Below are 8,576 nucleotides of genomic sequence, written 5' to 3'. Positions count from 1 at the left end.
TTGAGTTTTCCTTAGCCTGGATGTTGGTTTGAATTGAAGAGAGGTTTGAGTTGGCAGTTGCAAATAATAGTGGATTATAAACCTGCATTAAAGCAAGCCTGATTTTTAGTTACTATTGTAAAAAGACTTTCCAGCTGCTCTGGTACATAGAATCTCTCTCCCAATAGCAAAGACTTAGTCTAAGCTCCTGCTTGTAATCTGAAAAATACATGACGCTTACATACTTCTAGTAGAAAATGGACCTCTGTTCTGGGGTTTTGGTGTAGATAATGGGTTGCCCCCTTAAGTAGAAGGGTCACCCTCCCTGAGGGAAATTGTTCTGAGTTAAACTGGAGCTATGAGCCAAACTGATAACCTGATGTTTGAGATCCAATACAACTTCTAAGGGAGAGAGATTTTCCTGTTCTGTGATAAAGTGAAAATAGGACTGGACTCAGTACTACCCCATTCCCCTTTCAAAAAGAGGAAAGATTCAGAACAAGACAAATGTACAAGAAAATACTCTCTTCCAGAGATGTTGGAGGAAGATGACAGCAGAGTTAACTTCCACAGCAGATTAATTTATACATGGGTATAAGGTTAGGATAGGACTGGAACTATGGACCTTACTGTGGTTAATTATTCTTCTAGCCCCTTCAGCCCAAAGTACTGTAAGGTGAGCTTTCTTAGGCATACTTAGACTACATGGAAGTTTTAGCTGACTCAGAGCATAGCTTACAGAATTAATGTTCTGTGCAGAATTCCATTTTCTTCCACCTGCAGAAGTGACAGTGCAGGGCTGGTGGCCACTACTAGGAACAGTGGAACCCAGCAGAGCCCAACTTGCAGTGTGGCTGCATGGGAAGCATGGGCAGGCTGTGGTTCCTGGGTTTGCTGGCCCTGATCAGGCAGGTGGTGTGGCTGGGCCTCCTCCCTGCATGGCAGCTTTTGGAGCCAGCAAGCTGCATCCTCCAGGGAGAGGCAGGAGCAACAGCTGGGATTTGCAGGGTGGGGTTGCTGCTTTCCAGGAGAGGCACAAACCTTTAAAAAGTGTTGGGTCCCTCCCCCCAGCAGCAGGTATGGGTCATCTCTGCCTGGTGGGGCAGTAACAGCTACATCAAGCCTGTGGCTTGGGGGGGGGGGGAGGGGGAGTGCAGGTTTCTAGGCCAGGGGCCCTGTGCAGTCCCCTCCAGTACCCCTAACTACCATCTCACAGTACATGCACCCCTCTAGTTCCCCCTCACATTATCTTCTATTTGGAAACTTGAAATATGGTAACTCTTGGGGTCCAAGGTGGGAAAAAAAAAAACAACACAATTGACTACAAGACTGAAGGGGCAGTTCCTTCCCCCATAAGATGTGCACAGCTGGCAGATGTGACACACCCAGACTGAGGCACCTGACAAAAGCATAACAGGAAGTGGCTTGTGGTAGGGGTTTCTTTAACTCTCTACTCCCAGGGGAATCATTTTTGTCATGTGTATTGTTAGACATGCTTGGACAAGTATTCTGAAATAAATTACCAAAATAATTGAAACAGGCATGATGATATTGTGTTGTTTTGACAAAGAATTGCCCCAGGAGTAGTAGCTGCTTCTCCCCGTGGAATTAGTTGACCTGACTACATTAAACAAGGGATTCATGCTACCTTTCAACATTCACTGCAACTGAACATAACACTGTTTATAAAGACACTAGGTAAACTCCCACTCACTAATCAGGCCAGGATTTCACCCCTGCACTGTTGAACACCTTTCACTGTTGCTGCACTGTCAGAATGAATGTGCTGTCTGTCTCCCCCCCCTTATAATTCCCTCCACTGATGCACAGGAGCTCAATTAGGTAACTGGGGATTTAAAGCAGTACAATTGTATTTCCATAGCACCTAGAAGCCCTCAGTTGTGGACCAGGACTCCAGTGATGCTAGACAGAACACTGCCTATGAACTCAAGTAAAGAGCCCACATGAACTATTCTTTTTCAGAGCTAGTGTTTCACTAGATCCTCTGCATCAAGCTATTTTCAGTGAGCTGATCAGTAACATTAAAACTTCTCTATATACTGAACAAGCCATTCAAAGCACATCAAGAGGGGTGGTGTTACTTGAAGCCAAGTCCAGAATGCAAGAAATGGAAACTTCAATAACTTAGTAAAAATGGATTTATCAACTTGTGAAGTAATTTCTCAATTGAAGAAATCTAATACAGGCAACTTATCCTAAAGCTTACACATTTGTTACTGAAGTAGTCTTATACATTTACATACAGAATACAAAAGAGGGGATGTAATGATTTATGCAGGGACAGGGTTTCAGGTTGTGTGGAACTTCTCTATCAATAAATAATCAGGGAAAAACTAAACCGCATCTCTGATTTGGGATGGGGGGGGGGGGGGGGGGAGAGAAGTTACCTAACTTCCGTAACTGTTGGTCTTAGAATGGAATGGACATGAACAACAGATCTGTGTGTGTGCATCCATGTGCACAGTCAGATTTTTGCCTTAGCGGTATCTGTAGGGTTGTCAGTGGCACCCTCTGGAGTGCCGTGCTCATACATTGGTATATTTAGGTGTTGCTGGCCCTGCGCCCTCAGTTCCTTCTTGCTGACAACCCCACCTAAAGGGCAGAAAATGGAATGGACCTGAGCAACACATCTCAAAGAACAGTACAAAAAGATAGGCAACCATTTTTTCTTCAAGTACTTGCTCATGTCGATTCCGCTCTAGGTGACTCACAAGCAGTATCCCTGGAGGTGGGCTTGGAGTTCACAGTCCTGTGGCTTACAAGCCTGTTGGGTAAGTGCATAATGAGATGTAAGTGTGTGGATAGATGACCAGGTAGTGGCCATGCAGATATTTGAATTGGCACTTGGGCCATCTAGGCTTGCACCGTGGTTGAGTGGGCGGTTACAATCGCCAGTGGTGGCACTTTTGCTAGATCATAGCAGAAATGAATGTAGGTGATGATCTATGATGGAAATCTCTGGGTGGACGTTGGAAGACCTTTCATCCTGTCCACCACCATGATGAACAACTGTGTCAACTTATGGAACGGTTTGGTCCTTTCCATGTAAAAGGCTAGCATTCTCCTGACATCCAGAGAGTACAATTTATGCTCTTCTTCTGACCTATGAGGTTTTGGAAAGACAGGTGAGTATGTGTCCTGGCTTGTATGAAACAAACTACCTTGGGCAGGAAAGCCAGGTGTGGTTGCTGTTGGACCTTCTCTTGGTAGAAGACCGTATAGGGTGGCTCTGAGGTAAGTGCCCTAATCTCAGAGACCCTGTGGGCAGATGTTATTGCCACCAAGAAAGAAACCTTCCAGAAGAGTAGAAGATAGGAGCAGGAAGCCAAAAGCTCAAAGGGGGGGACCCATGAGCTGTAGGTCCCAAGGGATGGGGTCATGGATGTGGGGGGAAGAGTTGCTCTAGACCCTTTAAAAAACAGACTATCATGTCATGAACTTGAAATGTAGAAGGTAGTCCAAACCGAATGATGAGAGAGAAAACTGCTATCCACTTGCGAGGCAAGGGGAAGGTGCTCTGACCAACCATCATGGTAAGAAGGAGCTGAGAGGGTATAGGGCCGGTCGTCTAAATATACTGACGCATGAACGTGGCACTCCATAGGGGGCTACTGACGACCCTATGGATACCGCTAAGGCAAAAATCTCTGACTCTGCACATGGGTGCGCACGCACCTAGCCATGAATAAACACTTGAATATCTCATTAGTGTGCCTGGCTAAAGGGTTTTCATTTTTATGAAAAGGGGCTGGTTTTACCATGAAAATGTAAGTCAACATGTTACACCAGCTAAAAATAAATGGTAAGAGGTACTGATATTTGCATAACAAAAGTAGACTTCACTTAATTTCAAAAGAGCAGGTGGGAGACAGCTCAAGGAGAGGGTTCCCATCAAAACACAACAATATTAGTCAAACAAATTAGCATTTTTATAATGTAATATCAAACTTTATTGCTTAAAACTAATTGTCTGAAAAAAATACACATGTAGTACTCAAAGACCAAACACAAAGGCTTATATGATTGTGCAGAAAAAAAAGCAAAGCAGAGGCTCAGTGAAAATGAGGCTTTATAGTTGTACCAATTTAGCACTGGCATCAAGCAACTGCACTCAATACAATTCATACAGCAACCATTGTTATCTACTTGGGCTCCTAAGAATGCATTATTCACTTTTCCCTTCTCAAATACACATCAGAATACTGTTCACCTTTTATTTTGTTGAGAATGGCATTAGTTCTTGGACTTTTCCCGATACTTAATCTAAAATTCTTCCCCCAGGAAGTTTGACAAGGCAATTACCTTTGTGAACTTTGCTCCAGAACCAAAATATAGTGCATGTGTAGGATGTAATCAAGCTTTTAAAGAAAGAATACTTAGATGTTACAAGTGTGCATTGTATGTAAAGCCTAACAGTGTCCTAGGGAGTTTACATACAACAGCAAGAGTTTTTATGCATAACAGAGCCATGTCAAGCATCTGGGAACCCAACTACTTTATCTCTTGTTTAATAAATATTTAAAGCTGAATGACTTGTGTTTAAATAGGTAGCATCTGACTATTTCACTGGAAGTCACAGTAATTTTTCATTCAGTACCATAAAGATTTGAATGCACGCTAATTTAACCCTTAAAGTCAATACACCACACTTCTGTCAAGAAGCACATAATATGCAAAGCAGAATAGGTCTAATTCCCAAAGGATGGAACAGTTCTTATTAATACATTCCATCCCCATAAAAATACCCACCTTTCCTAGGATAAGGGGGAGGATAAGGAACAAAGATCAGTGACAAAAGCAGTAGTTTTGCTTTATGCATTCATACAATCAAGATTTAAACCTTTACAGCTGGTTACCTAAAAAACACACAGTTACAAGACAAATTTCGGGTACATCTTGAATCACACCTTAGTGTTCATGCAGAAGCTGAAATTAATGCAATGACCTATCCTCTATCACAGCAGCTCGTGCTTATGTGCAAATGCAAGACTGTTACACTCCAAACAATAGTAAACATTAAAACACAAGAATACTTCACAATGACAATAAACAGCAGTTAAGTTGTTTGTTCCAGCAGGTTATTGCGCTTTATTTTCTGGACAACTCTCCAGTTAAAGGCTGCAGCAAGGTCTAATACCATCCTTTTAAAGAATGCATAATATGTGAGGCTTTGGTTCACAATGAACTATCTAGATGTTTTATTTAAGGGCAATGGTCACCTTACGATTCAGATAGTGGCAGATTGAGGTAAGACTAAAGCAAAATGCTCAATACAGCAATCCTCTTAGAACACAATAAAAACAAATTCCTAAATGAGGCATCTATGGATAATCTGCAGGTGGCCTGCAAAATATTGACATTCTGATTTTGGACAAAGATCCACAGGGATGATTTGTCTTTTACAGTATTGGCCAAGGACAGATTTTTCTGCTAGAAAACACACAAACTGAAATAACACCTACTTACACAGTAATACATTTAGGCAAAGATATAAGCCCTGTCTTCATCAAAGTCAGAGAGAAGCAGCAACTACTGCTTGTAAGTACTGCACCAATGTTACACATCTTTCAAAAGATGGAGATTAAAGCTATATTAAAAGAAAATAAGCAGAGGCAGTACTTTTTAGATAGGTCACTTTTAAAAATAATGCATCATCCTCCACCTATCCTTCTGTACTGAAAACAGATTATAATTCACAGAACTCAAAAGCGGAATATGATAATGAAGATTGGGTGAGTTCTTATTTGCGGACACCTCTGAGCATATCACTTATAACAATGCAAATACAGAAACAGATGAGACTGATCTCAAATATCAGAAGCAATAAATTACAGAACTTTAGCTTGGGATCAAAAACTTAAGTTTTCTAATTTCCAAAATAGCAGGGCTGATATTAAAGGTGTTAAAATCCAGTTGGCACAATCAGTCAGTATATTGCAGTATGCTGTACTCAGATTTCAAGAATGATAGCTGTCCAGACAAGTACCAGACCTGCAGCATTTATAAGGATTAAGAACTGTATCTCTCTGTCCCACCAATTATTTGGGGAGCGTAAAATATCAACTCTTGGATAAGTCATTGGACCCCTACCACCAAACTGGCTTCTTGCCATTCCACTCCCACACCGCCTTCTTTTAAGCACAAAATGGTTCCCCCTTCAAATCTGAGGAATTTACTGCATTAGCCAATAAAAGTAAAAACCCTAAATAAAGGGGAAAACAGTGCTTTCACTACAACCAAAATATTTCTTTTGTGCATAACTTATTAAAGCATCAGCAGATACAGTAAGTACTGCCCATTTTCTAAGATTGTATTTCAAAAATGCTTGCATATTCATGTCCTTTTTCATCTTAATCAGTACACTCTATTAAGGTCTTATTCTAGTCTTTTTTCTATGTTGTATCCCAAATCTACGTTCTAATTTCCATTGCAGAAGTAAAGTTTTTTAGCATTTGAAGAAAAACGTAAGTAAAAAGCCAATAACAACTTTAAAAAAAAAAAGTAAGATAGCTGCAATCAGTTAATTTAGCATTTCCAAAGGCCAGGCCACAAGAAGAAATTGTTTTCAAAATCTTTCATTTAATGAAGCAAGTTATCTAAAACTTAACTAAACAAACAAGTAACATGTGGCCAGACACCAAACAAATTAAAATTACTATATTACAGGGGAGTTAGGGTGGAGCTTCTTTAAACAATGCACTGGCAATATATTTCAGAATACCCATCAACAGTCTTCAGTTATATTTCTCCTTCAAGCTCTGCAGATAGCCTCTCAAGTGGCTAAGTTAATTGCAGTTTATATCAAATTGCAGTGATTCCCAACCTTTTCTCTGCCATGGCACATCTCTAGCTCCAGGGATTCTTCCCACTGCCACCCAGATAAGCAGCTGCAGGAGGGAAGGAGAGGGAGACTGAGCTCTGATTGGTTGCTCGATCCTTGGAGAAGGTGGGATAGTGAGGCATACTGCCAATCAGACAGCAGTTCCCCCAGCCCATTCTCACGTGTCGTTTTTCAAAAAATTCCACGACACACTGGTTGGGAAACACTGAAATAGAGGGCCAAATATTTTCCCTTCCAATTGGTTTGTAAACAATCATAACTTTTCCTTTAAAATAAAGCCCAACAATTTGGGATATCCAACTTGTTGCTCTTAACACTACCAGGTACACTTGTTCTTTTCAAGTTAAAAAAAAAAAAAAAATTTAAAACCAAACCAACCTTAGCCTGGCAGTACACAAAATAAAAACGGCATTACTGGCCTAATCCTATGACATTAGGAACATCGCTCATCACTTTTTCATGTATCTGTCAAAGTGTCTTATCAGTGCATATTATTATGTGCTGAAATGCAACAAAACTTTTCACAAAAATAATTTTAGGCATGTTCATACAAGAGTGTGTATATATAAAAATTTATATATAATATATCAGCTTCAACCTGTACATAGATTTTCTGAATTTGATCCTTAAACACATCCATTCAAGACAACATGGATGACTTTCAAGGAAAAAGTGCTAGCTTAAATGTATCCTGTGTGAACATGCCTATCCTCTGTGCATTTGCCCAAGTAGAGATCTTTATGATCAATCATTTAAACATACATATCTCAGGAGGTAAAAAAAAGTAATATTGCCCTGATGATGCAAAAGAACAATGCATAACTGAAGCAGCCGGGATTGTAAAGTTATCTTGCATTCTGCAGCAAATAGATTCTTAAATAATTGTTGAAAGTAGTTTCTCCATTTTTTATTGCTCCCCACTTGTAAGTTTTCTGGTCACACATCAACAGTACACAGAGGTTCACTACCAGGCTGAGCTGATTCTACTATTGTCATCTTGGGTTTCTTTCGAGTTTCCTCCTTTAAAGAAACAAAAAGTAAAAAAATCCCAAGGTTAAAACAAGTTTGTTTTTTTAAAAAACTGAGCAACTAATTAGTTCTAGTGGCAAAAAATCAATTAAGTTTGACATGATGAATTCAAATGATGCGAATGACTACTTTAGCTAATGATAAAAAAATCTGGTAGCTACAATAGAATTTAATTAAAAGGGAAAAATGTTGCTCCTGAGGGAATTCTGCACCAAAACATTAAAAATTCTGCACATTTTATTTGTCAATAAATAAATGGGGAAGCTCCAGCATGGCAGTGAGGAGCACACGTCACTGGATACACAGAGGAGGAAAATCACCCTTCTGGCCCCTCACCCAGACACAGACTCGGCAGTGAGGCTGCACTCACACCTGACCCAGCGCAATGGTCAGGCCTGCCCCAGAAACACCCCGGAGCCTTGCCCCACCATGCCAGGCCCACCAAGATAGGTAGCAAAAGGGACAGTGAGTCTTGCACGCACGCACACCCAGCCCTGGCCCCCAATCCAGGTGTGGGCGGGCAGGCTGGCTCAGCCCAGCAAGATCCAAGTGTGGAGGGGCTTAGTGTGGAAAGAATCCAGGTGTGGGGTGAGAGGGTTCTGCATGGGGCAATCTGTGTGGGGGGGGGGGCGAGGAAGGGGGGCTGGATGCACAGGGGCTTTTGGGGGGATTCAAGGGGAATAGGACTGTGCGGGGGGGGGTCCAT

At 41.2% G+C, this 8,576-nt stretch overlaps 1 protein-coding gene across 2 annotated transcripts in view; it reads right to left on the bottom strand.

The window, feature by feature from the left end:
• Positions 1-3,920: 3,920 nt before the first annotated feature.
• DGCR8 (DGCR8 microprocessor complex subunit) overlaps positions 3,921-8,576 on the bottom strand; it is a 42,988-nt gene continuing 38,332 nt past the window's right edge. For both annotated transcript variants that reach the window (XM_054006105.1, XM_054006106.1), the window contains exon 14: positions 3,921-7,861. In XM_054006105.1, the coding sequence (XP_053862080.1) occupies positions 7,778-7,861 (84 nt within the window). In that variant the 3' untranslated portion in view covers positions 3,921-7,777. The remainder of the gene's footprint in view (positions 7,862-8,576) is intronic.

The sequence above is a fragment of the Malaclemys terrapin genome, chromosome 16 (assembly GCF_027887155.1).
Source record: "Malaclemys terrapin pileata isolate rMalTer1 chromosome 16, rMalTer1.hap1, whole genome shotgun sequence".
NCBI classification, from domain to species: domain Eukaryota; kingdom Metazoa; phylum Chordata; order Testudines; family Emydidae; genus Malaclemys; species Malaclemys terrapin.
Note: the sequence above shows the minus strand (reverse complement) of the source record. Positions and strands in the feature narration are given on the sequence as shown.